At 42.3% G+C, this 17,222-nt stretch overlaps 1 protein-coding gene across 2 annotated transcripts in view; it reads right to left on the minus strand.

The window, feature by feature from the left end:
* LOC126469547 (glycine receptor subunit alpha-3) overlaps window positions 1–17,222 on the minus strand; it is a 478,682-nt gene that overhangs the window by 152,128 nt on the left and 309,332 nt on the right. For both annotated transcript variants that reach the window (XM_050096664.1, XM_050096663.1), the window contains exon 5: window positions 3,187–3,330. In XM_050096664.1, the coding sequence (XP_049952621.1) occupies window positions 3,187–3,330 (144 nt within the window). The remainder of the gene's footprint in view (window positions 1–3,186; window positions 3,331–17,222) is intronic.

Raw genomic sequence — 17,222 nt, forward strand, 5'->3', positions numbered from 1 at the left:
AGATCCTAAGGGTTCTGTAGACAGCACGGATAACTATTTATATGTTCATTGTAACATTTTTACTGTGTATAATTCTCAATGTGTAAGAATTCTGCATGACGAATAACGAAGTAATTATAATTGGTTCTTTATCCACTAAGAATACAGGTAGACATAATCTTTAAGGTGCTTTCAAGACGACGAACACACACAGTAGTTTGTTCCGCATCGTTATTAAGAGACAAATTGGAGAAGAAACTCATAACACGTATGCTTGATTTTTAAATGAATTCCCTGCTGCCCCTTCCCCCAGGAACCGCGGACCTTGCCGTGGTAGGGTGGCTTGCGTGGCTCAATGATGCAGATAGCAGAACTGCAGGTGCAACCACAACGGATAGGTATCTACTGAGAGGCCAGACAAAAGTGTGGTTCCTAAAGAGGGGCCGCAGACTTTTCAGTAGTTGCAGGGGAGCAGTCTGGATGACTGACTGATCTGGCCTTGTAACAGTAACCAACATGGCCTTGCAGCTGTGCTTGTGGTACTGCGAAAGCAAGGGGCAGCGGGCTTTTCAGTAGTTGGCTGCAGAGGCAGCACTCTGGATGACTGACTGATCCGGCCTTGCGACATCAACCAAATGGCTTTGCTGTGGTGTACTGCAAACTGCTGAAAGCAAGGGGAAAATACAGCTCTTAATTTGAGAGCATGCAGCTCTATTATGTGATTAAAGGATGATGGCATCCTCTTGAGTAAAATATTCCGGAAGTGAAATAATCCCCCATTCGTATCTCTCAGGGGGCGGGGGACCCCACTCAGGAGGATATCGTCATCAGGAAAAAAAAAAAGAAACTGTAAATCTACGGACCGGATTAGTTGAATGTTAGACCCCCTTCTTTGGGCCGATCGGTTTGAAAATTGAAGAATGGAGATAGATAGGCTGATGAGATTTGTAAGGTTCGACTGTAGGACGAAAACGACATCTGGTCAGGTGAGTAGTGGGTTATAAATGTAAAATCAAATAGGGTAATGCAGGAGTGGGTCTAATAGTGAATAAGAAAATAGGAATGAGGGTAAGCCACTACGAACAGCATAGTGAAGCATTATCATATCCAAGATTGACGTGAAGCGAACACTCACCACAGTAGTATAAGTTTATATGCCATCTAGCTCCTCAGATAAAAGAAATTATTCAAATAGTTAAAGAAGGGTAAAACTTACACTACTGGCCATTAAAATTGCTACACCAAAAAGAAATGCAGATGATAAACGGGTATTCATTGGACAAATATATTATACTAGAACTGACATGTGATTACATTTTCGCGCAATTTGGGTGCATAGATCCTGAGAATTCAGTACCCAGAACAACCACCTCTGGCCGTAATAACGGCCTTGATACGCCTGGGCATTGAGTCAAACAGAGCTTGGATGGCGTGTACAGGTACAACTACCCATGCAGCTTCAACACGATAGCACAGATCATCAAGAGTAGTGACTGGCGTATTGTGACGAGCCAGTTGCTCGGCCACCATTGACCAGACGTTTTCAATTGGTGAGAGATCTGGAGAAAGTGCTGGCCAGGGCAGCAGTTGAACATTTTCTGTATCCAGAAAGGCCCGTACGGGACCTTCAACATGCGGTCGTGGATTATCCTGCTGAAATGTAGGGTTTTGCAGGGATCGAATGAAGGGTAGAGCCACGGGTCGTAACACATCTGAAATGTAACGTCCTCTGTTCAAAGTGCCGTCAATGAGAACAAGAGGTGACCGAGACGTGTAACCAATGGCACCCCATACCATCACGCCGGGTGATACGTCAGTATGGTGATGACGAATACACGCTTCCAATGTGCGTTCACCGCGATGTCGCCAAACACGGATGCGACCATCATGACGCTGTAAACAGAACCTGGATTCATCCGAAAAAATGACGTTTTGCCATTCGTGCACCCAGGTTCGTCGTTGAGTACACCATTGCAGGCGCTCCTGCCTGTGATGCAGCGTCAAGGGTAACCGCAGCCAAGGTTTCCGGGTTGATAGTCCATGCTGCTGTAAGCGTCGTCGAACTGTTCGTGCAGATGGTTGTTGTCTTGATAACGTCCCCATCTGTTGACTCAGGGATCGAGACGTGGCTGCACGATCCGTTACAGCCATGCTGTTAAGATGCCTGTCATCTCGACTGCTAGTGATACGAGGCCGTTGGGATCCATCACGGCGTTCCGTATTACCCTTCTGAACCCACCGATTCCATATTATGCTAACAGTCATTGGATCTCGACCAACTCGAGCAGCAACGTCGCGATACGATAAACCGCCAACCGTATGTGAATGCTCTGAAGCTACTCAGCGCTACTGCTATACTTGGGAGAGCCAATCACAAAAAAAGCTACTTCACCTAGTATGCAAAATGTATGAGACAGGCGAAATACCCGAAGATTTAAGAAGAACGTAATAATTCCAGTTCCAAACAAAGCAGACGCTGACAGGTGTGAATATTGCCGAAACATCAGTTTAATAAGTCATGGCTGCAAAATACTAACACGAATTATCTACATAAGAATAGAAGAACTGCTAGAAGCCGATCTCGGGAAAGATCAGTTTAGCTCCTGGAGAAATGAAGAAACACGAGAAGCAGTACTGACCCTACGACTTATATTAGAAGATAGGTTAAATAAAGGCAAACCTCCGTTTATAGCTTTTACAGATTTGGAGAAAGATTTTGACATGTCGACGGGGATACACTCTTTGGAATTCTGAAGGTAGTGAAAAGTTGTACACAACCTGTACAGAAAGCAGACGGCAGTTAGAAGCGTCGAGGGGGTGTGAAAGAAAAACAAGAAAAGCAGGGGTTGGGAATGGAGTGAGACGGGGTTGAAGCCTCGTTAAAACTTATTAAAGAATCATACCTTCGTATAATTTTATTATAATTTTTAAAGTAGACTAATTTGACGACGATCTTGTAAAAAGTTGTATGTACATTTAAGCAAAAATTGTCCGTAATTTATATGATGACGGTCAACACAAAAAAAATTAGTTTTAAATATTGAGTGCAAACTGATATCAAAAATAATTTTTATTATATGTACTCTGTAGAAGATGCAGTAACATCATTCGAGCAAAAACATCGTAAATTACAAACTAATTAATAATTACTTTCATGGCCAGAGAAACATTTCAAAGTGTGAAAGGAAGAACTAAACTGTCACTCACTTTACCATGTAGAGAATAGTTTTGTCTTTATACAACCACATATAGTGATTAGGAATAGTCATTGTCTGGAACGTAACAGCTTTTGCGTTTTTGAAGAAAGAGTCTGGCCTCCACATGTTTTTCAGCCAGTCAACTTCCAGTAACCTGAAAAAAATCAGAAATAATTGATTATGGGTTTCATGTTATAGTGGCGTAAATATTACATTAATCTGATTCTTCTTGTGTAAAAATGTGTCAGATAGCCTCTCCAGGCCGGCCCGTGTGGCCGAGAGGTTCTAGACGCTACGGTCTGGAACCGCGCGACCGCTGCGGTCGCAGGTTCGAATCCTGCCTCGGGCATGGATGTGTGTGATGTCCTTAGGTTAGTTAGGTCTAAGTAGTTCTAAGTTCTAGGGGACTGATGAGCTCAGATGTTAAGTCCCATAGTGCTCAGAGCCATTTGAACCATTTAGCCTCTCCAAGGTGAAACGCATATTGCAAAGAAGCTGACGACAAAAGTGGGACAGTCAAATAAATTAAGAGTCGATTATGCTGAGATGGCAAATAACACGGCGTAATTTTTTCCTTCTCGATGAATGTAGGGTGCTGGATCCCCTGCAGAACAATCTCTGAACATGCAGAAATTTATGTGTATTTTAAAAAAAAAGCATATACGTCAATGTCGTATTGATATTTTAACAGAGCGACCCAAATGACGGTTCTGTCGCAATGCTCATCCACTCACGCAATAAGATTTAATATTTAATTTGCTTATCATATTTAAGTTCGTTTATTCTTGAATGAATTTTTCACTTTGCAGCGAAGTGTATTCTGATGTGAAACGTCCTGGCAGTATGGATGGTAGGAGATGAAGTACTGGCGGAAGTAAGGCTGTGAGGAAGGGTTGTCAGTCGTGCTTGGGTAGCTCAGTCGGTTGAGTAACTGCCCCTGAAACACAGACATCCCGAGTTCAAGTCTCGGTCGGGTGCAGAGTTTCAATATACCAGGAAGTTTCTTGGTTATTGTTATTTGCATGTGTTAACTTATTCTAAAGTATTACGAAAGTATGATACTTTGAGAAGGAAATTGTTGTGACCCCAGGTCGCAACTTCAGTAAGATAGACGTCTCTCCAGCAACTGCGGGCAAACGCGACAATCTGCACACCCAGGCGAAGGCAGTCCGCCAACGAATTCCAACGGACAGCTGCAGAGATCGTTAGCAGTGCGGAACTACTCGTGTTTCTCGTCACGCGAGCTGCGGTAGGTTTCTCAGTTGAAGATCCATGGGCGAACAGCCGGATGAATATGGTCTCACAGATTCTCGATTGGGTATAAAAACCAGAGAGTTTGGTGGCCAGGGGAGTACGGTAATTCATCCCGGTGCTCTTCGAACCACGCACTTACACTGCGAGCTGTGTGACACAGTGCATTGTCCTGCTGGTAAATGCCGTCGTGCTGACTAAGGAGCAAACTGCATATAGGGGTGGACATGGTCCCCAAGGATAGACACGTACTTGTTTTGTTCCACTGAAGCGTTCAGAATGACGAGACCACCCATGGAATGCCACGAAAACATTCCCAAGACCATAACGCTCCCTCCTCTGGCCTGTACCCTTCCGACTATTGTTGCAAGGCTTTACACGGTACGGCCATCTGTCCAGAGGAGCATAAAACGTGATTCAGCTAAGAAGGCCACTTGTTGCCACTCAGCGGATGTCCAGTTGCGATACTGGCGTGCAGATTCCAGCCTTCACCGCCGATGTACCGCTGTCAACATAGGTGCACGCATCAGGCGCGTGCTGCACATGCCTGTACACAGCAACGTTCGCTGATCGGCTGTTGGGGAGACTCTGTTAGTAGCCCCTTGGTTCATCTGGGCTATCAGCTACTCAACAGTTGCACGTCTATTTGCCCGCACACATCTCCTCAGCTGTCGTTCGCCCCTGTCATCTATGGCGCGTGGTGCAACACAGTTGCCGGCTGTGTTGGCCGAGCGGTTTTAGGCTCTTCAGTCCGGAACCGCGCGACTGCTACGGTCCTTTACAGCTATACTCCTTTATATTTCTGCCTCTGTTGCACTGACAATTTGGGTTACTGGTGACTAGTTTTGAACGTCTCAGTGCATTATCGAAATGATTAATAAAATAATTTTTTTTACCTTTTGAACTGTTTGCAGCTGTTCCAAATGATAAACAAATGTTATTCCAGTAATCATTTCAGAATACCCAGGTAATGATTCGATAGTGAACGGACACGATCGAAGCTAGTCACCATTATTACAAATTGTCAAGGTGACAGAGACAGAAAAATTAAGGTCGAATGCAGTTGCCACTGCTTTTTGCTGTAGAAAACAGCCAAAGTTACAAGAGTCAGTTTTTTTGTTTAATTAATGGCTAGTTTCAGGTTACCTGAACCCATTTTCAAATCATCCAAACAGACAAAATAGTATATTTCGTAACAGCATGCAAATCGTGTTAACACTGTACATACACGTACCTCAGAGTCTTGTGCATCAAATTCGTTAACCCAAGTTGCTTTCTCGTTATTAACCCAGCATGCTCGAAATCCATGCTGATACTTTTGCCAGTGCATTGTTGAAATTCTGCACCATTACAGTCACTTAACCTAATTTAACTATTCATCTCCAGTGTTATGGCAGCAGTTAGAATACAGGCTACAGTTAATACAATTCTCTTTGTTATTATAAGTCATTTCCTATCTGAAGACATGCATAAAATATCAAAATCCACAAGCTGTGGTATAAGGTGATTTGTACACGAACTTGTAATTATTCATTCACGTAATTATTGAATTTAATCTAATTGTTCCCATCCAGTAGCCAATAATATTAGAAATGCCCTCCTGATTGTCGTAATGTACAGCTCCACAGTAACACGTAATTCAGTCTCAGGTACCTGCGAAAAAAATTTTAGTTTGCACTGTCTTATCATGTACACTCTTTGACATAAAACTCGACAGGCGGCCGGCCGCTGCAGAGGCTAAGTCCGCGCCGATCGCGACATGGGACAAATAAACTGGCCAACTCGCTAATTCTCTAAGTCCGGCTATCTGCACAATCTGGCAACACTGTAGACTGCGGCACTTCCTGGAGGAAGTCTTGCCCCATATAAGAAAAGCTCTACAATGTTTACGCCCATGGTATAGCGGTACCGTGCGTTGTGTCTGTCTACAATGTCTACCCAGCACATTTTGTTATCAATTGAAACTTTTGCATGAGAAAGTCTTTTTACAGCCGTTTCACTTCCCGAAATTTTAATATTGTACTTTGTCATACTACTTCAAGCATGAGTGTAGATCTACGGAAGTTGACAGCATTAAAATTTTAAAAAAAGTTACATAAATTTACTAATACAGTTGAGGCCATTAACGACTTTCTTTAGGTAAATATATTCTATTTTCACTTCAGACAGTACCCTATGAACAGCTAAACTCTAAGGATGCATGAATTTCGTTAATATCTCCACGAAGGTCAGGAATCTTTCACATGGGTATTAAAAACTTGGAATCACTTGTATATTTCATCATCGAGATATCAGGGCGCACACGTTCCTGTGACGTTCACTTTCTTCGCCAACATTTCGAATAGCAGGTTTACGCACATAAAAATTTCGCAAATATCTCAGTGTTAATTTTAGCACTTTATATGTAGCTGGTTCATATTCGATTACTTACGTGGATTTTAAACGATCAGAGGAAGTCGGCAAAGCGCTATTCAGTCAGAGAGGCCTCTTATTGACTGGGATCCTCACGTTATTTCACCCTCCATACGGGGCTCCATTTCTGTCCCTTCATTGTCATTTATTACATACAAGAGACGTACAGCATTGCTCCATTGCTTCAGTACTCTCATACAGTGGGTAAGGAGTCATTAAGGAAAATGCATAAAATGGCTGTTGCAAGCTAACAGTCTCCTCTCTGTTCCTTCCCGTGTAATTAAATATGCCACGCTAACAATTTAGACTATTGATACATACAAAAGGATATTAACTGCATGCTTAAATAAAATGTTCAGTAGTAGCCTTCTGTTTAAATGTATCAGTACTACCCTTTTTTGAGATTTTGTAGCAAATATTCCATTCTAAAAAGCAGGCACAATATATTCATACAGTTTTAGCCTCCAATTAAATACAAAGGCTAAGCTCCAGAGAGTTTCTAACAAAATATAAATATGGAATAATTATTTCCTTGACAGAATATCATACTCCGTAATGCCTTACAACAAATTAACATATGCAAATAAGAATAAACAAACTTAAATATCAATAAACACATTTGAATATAAAATCATATAGAATGCGCTGATGAGCGCTGCAGCGTAGCCGTCATTTAGGGTGCTATGTTATGCCACTCCTCCACATACTTCAGCAGTGACCCACATCTGCTGAAGTCAGTTACTCCAGTTACGATGATTACTGCATTGAGTGTTGGAAGCATCCATCTATTCCACGCTCTTTCCTCAAACACTGTATTCACATCATATTTATCATGGTTGCCCCAAAATCCATTTAGCGTCTCTTTTCTTCAGTTCCTCCCCTCAACATGAGGATGGTATCCTTTACCAGCCATAACATTTGCTGCATTGCAGTTGTATCATATGAATACGCAGCTGACATTGGAAAAGGTAGAAATATTATTTCTTATTCCTTTACAGCTATACTCCTTTATACACTGCTGGCCACCGTAAATGCAACACCCTGAAGGAAGCATCCGAATCAAGTGAAATTTACACCATGGATTTGCAGCGATGAGATATGCAACTGATTAGACTTTCAGCGCAGATGCACATCACGTGCGCCTGGGGCGCCACCTCATAGCGCCATTTAATGGTTGGCGATTTCGACGAATGTACGTTCGGCACGTGTGTTTACCTTGTGGTTTTTTCACAAGACGATCAGTTATGCCTCGTAGACAACAGCGAACATCGTTTGATCAAGTATCCGAGTTCGACAGAGGAAGGATAGTGGCTTACCAAGATTGTGGATTATCATACAGAGAAATCGCTAGTCGTGTTGGACGAAACCAAACAACTGTAATGCGGATATGTGACCGGTGGATGCAGGAGGGTACGACGGACCGACGTGGTCGATCGCATTCACCTCGGTGCACCACTGCACGTGCTGATAGGCAAATTGTGCGTATGGGAGTGACGGATCGCTCAGTGACATCCCGAACCATAGCACAGCACATTGCGTCTGTAACGCATCATCCAGTGTCTGCGCGTACCATTCGACGCCGTTTACAGCAGAGTGGTCTGTCCGCAAGACGTCCATTGCTTCGTCTACCATTGACACAGAACCACAGACGTCTCCGTCGCCAATGGTGTGATGACAGACGGATGTGGACGGCAGAATGGAATGACGTTGTCTTTACTGACGAGGCACGCTTCTGTCTGCAGCACCACGATGGTCGGATTCGAGTGTGGAGACACCGTGGAGAGAGAATGCTGGACAGCTGCATTATGCACCGCCACACTGGTCTTGCACCGGGTATTATGGTATGGGGCGGTATTGGATATTACTCTCGCACGCCTCTAGTACATATTGCCGGTACTTTAAATAGCCGGCGCTACATATCCGAGGTGCTGGAGCCAGTTGTCCTTCCTTACCTTCAGGGCTCGGCCACAGCCATATTTCAACAGGATAATGCGTGACCACACGTGGCACGCATTGTCCAAAGGTTCTTCGTCAATAACCAGATTGAAGTGCTTCCTGGCCGGCTCGCTCTCCGGATCTTTCGCCGATAGAAAACATGTGCTCCATGATTGCTCTACGAGTGACCCAGATTACATCCCCAGCTGCCACACCAGATGATCTTTGGCAACGTGTGGAAGCTGCTTGGGCTGCTGTACCCCAGGAACACATCCAACGTCTCTTTGACTCAATGCCGAGACGTGTGGCAGTGGTGATCTCCAACAATGGCGGCTACTCTGGCTACTGATTCTGGCAGGAACCACATGTCACAGACGTCTGTAAACGTAATCATTTGATACTTGGTCAACATGTTATCTACAAAATAAATTTTGTTGTGCTACCTCTTGTCTTTCTTGGTGTTGCATTTACGGTTGCCAGCAGTGTATTTCTGCCTCTGTTGCACTGACAATTTGGGTTACTGGTGACTAGTTTTGAACGTCTCCGTGCATTATCGAAATGATTAATAAAATAATTTTTTTTACCTTTTGAACTGTTTGCAGCTGTTCCAAATGATAAACAAATGTTATTCCAGTAATCATTTCAGAATACCCAGGTAATGATTCGATAGTGAACGGACACGATCAAAGCTAGTCACCATTATTACAAATTGTCAAGGTGACAGAGACAGAAAAATTAAGGTCGAATGCAGTTGCCACTGCTTTTTGCTGTAGAAAACAGCCAAAGTTACAAGAGTCAGTTTTTTTGTTTAATTAATGGCTAGTTTCAGGTTACCTGAACCCATTTTCAAATCATCCAAACAGACAAAATAGTATATTTCGTAACAGCATGCAAATCGTGTTAACACTGTACGTACACGTACCTCAGAGTCTTGTGCATCAAATTCGTTAACCCAAGTTGCTTTCTCGTTATTAACCCAGCATGCTCGAAATCCATTCTGATACTTTTGCCAGTGCATTGTTGAAATTCTGCACCATTACAGTCACTTAACCTAATTTAACTATTCATCTCCAGTGTTATGGCAGCAGTCAGAATACAGGCTACAGTTAATACAATTCTCTTTGTTATTATAAGTCATTTCCTATCTGAAGACATGCATAAAATATTGAAATCCACAAGCTGTGGTATAAGGTGATTTGTACACGAACTTGTAATTATTCATTCACATAATTATTGAATTTAATCTAATTGTTCCCATCCAGTAGCTAAGAATATTAGAAATGCCCTCCTGATTGTCGTAATGTACAGCTCCACAGTAACACGTAATTCAGTCTCAGGTACCTGCGAAAAGAATTTTAGTTTGCACTGTCTTGTCATGTACACTCTTTGACATAAAACTCGACCGGCGGCCGGCCGCTGCAGAGGCTAAGTCCGCGCCGATCGCGACATGGGACAAATAAACTGGCCAACTCGCTAATTCTCTAAGTCCGGCTATCTGCACAATCTGGCAACACTGTAGACTGCGGCACTTCCTGGAGGAAGTCTTGTCCCATATAAGAAAAGCTCTACAATGTTTACGCCCATGGTATAGTGGTACCGTGCGTTGTTTCTATCTACAATGTCTGTGGATCGAAACTAGCTGGTGTAAAAAATTTTATAGCCTCTTCCAACTGAACGCTGAAGACGTGAATGTAATGGTAACACAGATTCAATCTATTTCACTTTCTATCACACCGATAACAAACTTTTATCCAGTAGCCATTTTACGGCAGGTTTCTTACAGAGTGTCCTCCTCTGGACGCCGCATGCGGCAAAGCTCCGTGATCCATTTGCTGGCTACTGGTAGCGGCCATGGCGACAGCAGCGCCGCTGCACACCCCCGTTCTTTATGGAAAGCGCCTGCTACCGCTCATCGCTCTTGATAATTCAGAAAGCTTTATTATTATTAAATGTTGCTCCATAGAAGACTCCTACGATTTCCATTCTCATTCGAAAGCAACAGAGACTGACGCCCTGATTAGTAGATGGGTACTGTATTACATTAATCTGCAAGAGCTGCGTATGGTCCGAAATTAATTTTATAGACTTAGACGAAATTAAACCACCTCACTACATTCGATGAATTTATAAATGCTTCATACCTCTTTCTTTTCCTTTCAAAGTCAATTATTTGTGCAACTTTTGGCCAATATTCGGATGTTTTAGTAAAGCCAGAGTGAGCGTCTGTGCTGTAAAGTGTATTATAGTTTTTGTTTCATTCTTTATGGTAAGTCTATGTGATAAACTGTGTGAATGCCTTCCAATGCATGCTCTGTAGATGTTCAGGAACACTGCACATTTGGAGTTCCATGTATGGATACATGAAGTATTTAACGTTGGTCGGAAGTGATAGTTAAGGTCATCAGATATAAACCAGAAAAAGTTATCGATTTTGAGGTTTCATAAAATGGAAATGAATTGCTAACGCCGGTGTCAGCAAACGTCTACAGTTAAATGCTATTGCAAAATTTAACCAAAGAGGAACTATATTTATCAACATGTTCACTTCATAAACAGCCTCCTGACATGTTAGACCCATATGACGAACAAAGCTCAAATTCGAATCGTTGACAGTAGGTTTGAATCTTTTCAGAAACTATTTTGCAGTGAAGCACCTTGGCATTTGCAAAGCAGCCATCCATGATATTAACATAATTTACTAAGTCGAAATTGCAAGAAGATTTATGTGTAAAGGCATTCTTCAGATTTAGCAGTTTGCAACCCCATTAGTTAAAATGGAAAACAAGTGTTACTTATGTGAAGAATGCCGTTCTTGGAGTCCAGAAATTACATATACTTTCTAAGTGTCTCATCTTACAGTGGGTTATATCGCATAAGTCTTCGATATGAAAAACGAATTCCAAGTGAATTTAGCGACGTAATGCCGGGCTACACCCGGAAGTAAATGCACTCTCACAGTGTTGACAAATACTTGCTACGACGCTGCCAATTCTCAGCTCTCTTACGAGACAGCTCTTCAGCGAAATGCTTGTCGTGATTGTCCGATACGGTTCTTCAGAGGGGAGACGCGCGCAACGTTTGGTTTTTATGCGGCGTTCTCCCCTGATAGTTTCTGACGTTGCCTTGTAGGCTATGTGGTGTCACCGCCAGACACCACACTTGCTAGGTGGTAGCCTTTAAATCGCCCGCGGCCCGTTAGTATACGTCGGACCCGCGTGTCGCCACTATCAGTGATTGCAGACCGAGCGCCGCCACACGGCAGGTCTAGAGAGACTTCCTAGCACTTGCCCCAGTTGTACAACCGACTTTGCTAGCGATGGTTCACTGACAAAATACGCTCTCATTTGCCGAGACGATAGTTAGCATAGCTTTCAGCTACGTCATTTGCTACGACCTAGCAAAAAATGGTTCAAATGGCTCTGAGCACTATGGGACTCAACTGCTGTGGTCATAAGTCCCCTAGAACTTACAACTAATTAAACCTAACTAACCTAAGGACAGCACACAACACCCAGCCATCACGAGGCAGAGAAAATCCCTGACCCCGCCGGGAATCGAACCCGGGAAGCCGGGCGTGGGAAGCGAGAACGCTACCGCACGACCACGAGATGCGGGCCTACGACCTAGCAAGGCGCCATTACCAGTTACTATTGATACTGTGAATCATGTACCGTCAAGAGCGACGTTCACCATTAATGGATTAAAGTTAAGTATCCCACCAGCTACGTCCGTTTTTTTCTAAATTCTAATTTCCTTGTCCTGTTCCAGACCCCACGCCAGCCTGCGTGAGCTAAAACGCGTGCCTTTCGGCTTCCTCTAGTAACACGGTGTTGGCTCTCCTGCCAACCACAACAGGCTATGTATACATTTGAGGCATTCAATTATCATTAATCCAGAATGAATTAAGTTTCAGCTTCCAGCGTGGAAGAAGGCTGTTGACGCCGACATTATATCATTACAACGCAGGGAAAGCAAAACGGATGATTCAGTGTTTCTCATTCAGCATAAAGCATGTGAGATAATTCTCCGTAACGTTCATAATCATCTCAGAATACAAACGAAGTAAAAATACATCGAAAGCTTATTTTAATTGAATACATTGTAAGATATCAAACACTTTGCATCTCAATGTTGGATGTGTCCTCGTGCAATGTTTTGCAGCATACATGTAGAACGTCATGATTACCACGAGAATGAAGAAATATGTTAGTATGGATGGAAGCAAGAAGAGAAGCAATCAACAAATATTCGATTCCACATGGCATTCATTTCATTTGAGATTTAAGAAGAGGTAAAACGGGATATTAATTTCGTGAACACGAAAGATATGCCGCACATATGGACAACGAGGAAGTCTGTGTCTACATAAGTTTCTTCCTTGAAATGTGTATGCTCTATTATATACTAAGTAGCCTGATCATTGTTTCCGCGACGTTACCCGCTTGTTTTGCCCCTAAAGGATGAACAGATTCCAAATGCATGTCTCTGCATGAAAGTAGTTGTTCGAACCCTTCCTGAGTTATCTTTTGTGTATTTGCTTGGAATTCATGATGCAGACCGCTGTGCCTCCCCCCCCCCCCCCCCCCTCCTCGAGGGTTATGTCTCCAAACTAAACCGTATTTTATCCACTGGCATAATTTATTCAGACAGCATCAGCACAAAACTATCAAACAAAGGATTCGTTTAATATCTTGCCTAACGACTGTTGTTTCTTCCTTAATAGTGATCCTTGACAAAGCATTTTAACGAAGTTTATATTTGTGTGTGACAGTTAACTGAAAAAAGATATTCTTTTATTTTGTCAGTCTTCTTCTCCATTGAGGTGTAAATGGTTCTCTTTATAAAACGCGTAGTAGCGTCACAAGCGCAACTGTCGCAATGCAGTCGCAGTGGAATCGAGAGAGCAGGGTGCGTGTGGTTGCACTGATTGAGCATGGCAGCTACTCGGCATTAGAACCTGGAGAAAAGTGTGGAGTACCGGCAAGAACAGCTAGACGCTGGTGGAAAGGATACAAGGAAAGGGGCTATATAGGGCGGAAAAGAGGAATTGGACGGCTCCGTGTGTCTACCGCAGCAGGTGATCAACGTATTTTGGCGAATATACGTGCTAATCCATTCCTCAGTAGCCGCGCCCTGAAAGAGCTATCTCAGTTTCCCGGCAGCGGAAAGACTGTTGCGAGGAGACTGAAAGACGCAGGATTATATTGTCGGGAGCTGCTATAAAGCAGCATTAACCGATTATCAGAGGGCTGACCGCATGGCTTTTTCAACAGAATATATCGACTTTGACTGGAGTAGAGTAATCTTTTCGCATGATAAAATATTTTCCTCCTGTAGCGACGTCCCTGTTCAAGTGAGATACGAAATTTTCTCCATAAAGTTATCAGTTTATGCTGTTAGTGACTTTACATTTGTAGTAGGCACAAAATAATAAATATAAACAGTTCCGTATATCATGATTTTAATAGTTCATCCCTCATCTGATAAATAAATGTGACCCTTGAATTTGTGAATATTTGCGTTAACACGCAAATGTTTTTAGCGTTTGGTATACCGTCCACGAGGACAATGCTTCCAGCCATTACATTTTCTCTTCTTAGGCTTCTCTCCACAGTTAATTCTTATAGGACTCTGCGATTCATTTCAATCTCCTTCTACCTTGTTTTGGTCATTTTCCTCTACATTCGGTATCCTGTGGCCTGTAGGTGGACCATACTTTATTTTTTCAGATCCCATCTTTCACTTCCAAAGAAAAGAGTACTCCACATCATCCATTTTGCAGTGTATTTCTATATTTCTATCACTTGTATGTTTACTTCAAAGAATATTATTCGTACACATAAATGGTTTGCTATCGCTGTTCTCCGCTTTACTTTTGTTAAGCATCTATTTCTCTTTCATTCTGGTCCTGAAGTGCTGTACTTTTAATGCCAACAGTTTTTATTGCTGTGTTCATATGTTTATTACTTTTTCTCATTGCCATTACCATTTGTTGTTGTTCTCACATTCTTTTCTCGATTTTCGGTTAATACCTGCAAAATGTTGTTCATTCTGTTTCTAAATCTGGAACTATTAGGAAATTGTTAACAAATGTGCTGCAGCGTATCTTTTCACAGTTGAATTTAACTGTTGATGTTTCCTGTCCCGTTGCTTGTATTTCTTCCGTAATATATATATATATATATATATATATATATATATATATATATATATATATATATATATATATATATATATATATATATATACGGTGTTAAGGAAAGTGGTATTCCATACTTTGCGAGTCGGTAGTATGGACTAAAAGAAGACAACATGCATATTGTAAGAGCTACACGCACTTCTTCAGTACAAGAGAAGTGTTTTAAGTAGAACAACAAATGTGTTTCACGGTAGTAAAGGTGAAGAAGTGCTCAATGTCCTTAAGATATTGATTTCAGACTCATTTCTCTTGTTTAGTGGATATGTTTATCTTGTTTCTGTTCATCCTATCAGCTCTCGAAATGTGGATTATTTGTTTTTAATACCCTGTACCGAAGCAGATATGTAGACAAAGGACGTCCATACTCATTTCCAGACTTTATATTCCTATTTTATTCCATTTGTATTTCTTATTGGGCTCTAATGTATTCAAACACTGGAACCAATCAACTCAGTCCAGGCCAGCTTTTTATAATAGTAAAATTATACCTTCCATTTCGAACCGTTCCTATATCAATGAAGGAATTATTTCTTTATCGGTTCATTTCTTCCCTTTTACCTAGCAGCACATACAAACCGGTAACTGATTTAGTTGTTCTTATTTTGTTCCCGAATAGGCCTGCCCCAATAAACCGATCTATCATATTAACAGAATCTTCCGTCGGTTCTTGGTAGAACAACATTATAATAATAAATGAAAAGCACCAGTTTCCTTTTATTAAAACTGTACGATATTGATATGTTTCTTGGAGGCATGCTGTACTTTTCACTGTTGAATGCCTTGGCTGATTTTTCTTTTAAAGTTAAGCATAAGATAAAATATACTTTACAGTACCTTACTAACATTACAGTCGTGATCTACAGGGTGTTACAAAAAGGTACGGCCAAACTTTCAGGAAACATTCCTCACACACAAATAAAGAAAAGATGTTATATGGACATGTGTCCGGAAACGCTTAATTTCCATGTTAGAGCTCATTTTAGTTTCGTCAGTATGTACTGTACTTCCTCGATTCACCTCCAGTTGGCCCAATTGAAGGAAGGTAATGTTGACTTCGGTGCTTGTGTTGACATGCGACTCATTGCTCTACAGTACTAGCATCAAGCAGGCATTGTTAGTGATGTCTTGATTGGGCCCCATGTTCTTCCACCTACGCTCAATGGAGCACGTTATCATGATTTCATACGGGATACTCTACCTGTGCTGCTAGAATATGTGCCTTTACAAGTACGACACAACATGTGGTTCATGCACGATGGAGCTCCTGCACATTTCAGTCGAAGTGTTTGTAAGCTTCTCAACAACAGATTCCGTGACCGGTTCCATGGCCTCCACGCTCTCCTGACCTCAACTCTCTTGACTTTCATTTATGGGGGCATTTGAAAGCTCTTGTCTACGCAACCCCGGTACCAAATGTAGAGACTCTTCGTGCTCGTATTGTGGACGGCTGTGATGCAATACGCCATTCTCCAGGGCTGCATAAGCGCATCAGGGATTCCATGCGACGGAGGGTTGATGCATGTATCCTCGCTAACGGAGGACATTTTGAACATTTCCAGTAAGAAAGTGTTTGAAGTCACGCTGGTACGCTCTGTTGCTGTGTGTTTCCATTCCATGACTAATGTGATTTGAAGAGAAGTAATAAAATGAGCTCTAACATGGAAAGTAAGCGTTTCCGGACACATGTCCACATAGCATATTTTCTTTCTTTGTGTGTGAGGAATGTTTCCTGAAAGTTTGGCGGTACCTTTTTGTAACACTCTGTGTAACATATCTCCCAAAGTATACACTCTTGCCGGCCGCGGTGGTCTCGCGGTTCTAGGCGCGCAGTCCGGAGCCGTGCGACTGCTACGGTCGCAGGTTCGAATCCTGCCTCGGGCATGGATGTGTGTGATGTCCTTAGGTTAGTTAGGTTTAAGTAGTTCTAAGTTCTAGGGGACAGATAACCACAGCAGTTGAGTCCCATAGTGCTCAGAGCCATTTGAACCATTTATACACTCTTTTTCTCCAGGTCACTTCTCGTAACTTAGAATATAATTGCGCAGTAATGTCCACATGTAAAATTAAAATGTGTTCAACGTTTCGTAAGTGTATTTCCTCCCCTCCTGGCATGGGTGAATGATAACACATCTGTCAAACAGGAGAGGCGAGGTCTGTATCACCTAATCCCAGGTCGTTCGCGCTCGTTTATGCCAGCCACTTTGACATGGGAAGGGCCTGATGAAGGGGCTAGTAATCGGAGAGTGAAC

This window comes from Schistocerca serialis, chromosome 3 (assembly GCF_023864345.2).
Source record: "Schistocerca serialis cubense isolate TAMUIC-IGC-003099 chromosome 3, iqSchSeri2.2, whole genome shotgun sequence".
Taxonomy (NCBI): domain Eukaryota; kingdom Metazoa; phylum Arthropoda; class Insecta; order Orthoptera; family Acrididae; genus Schistocerca; species Schistocerca serialis.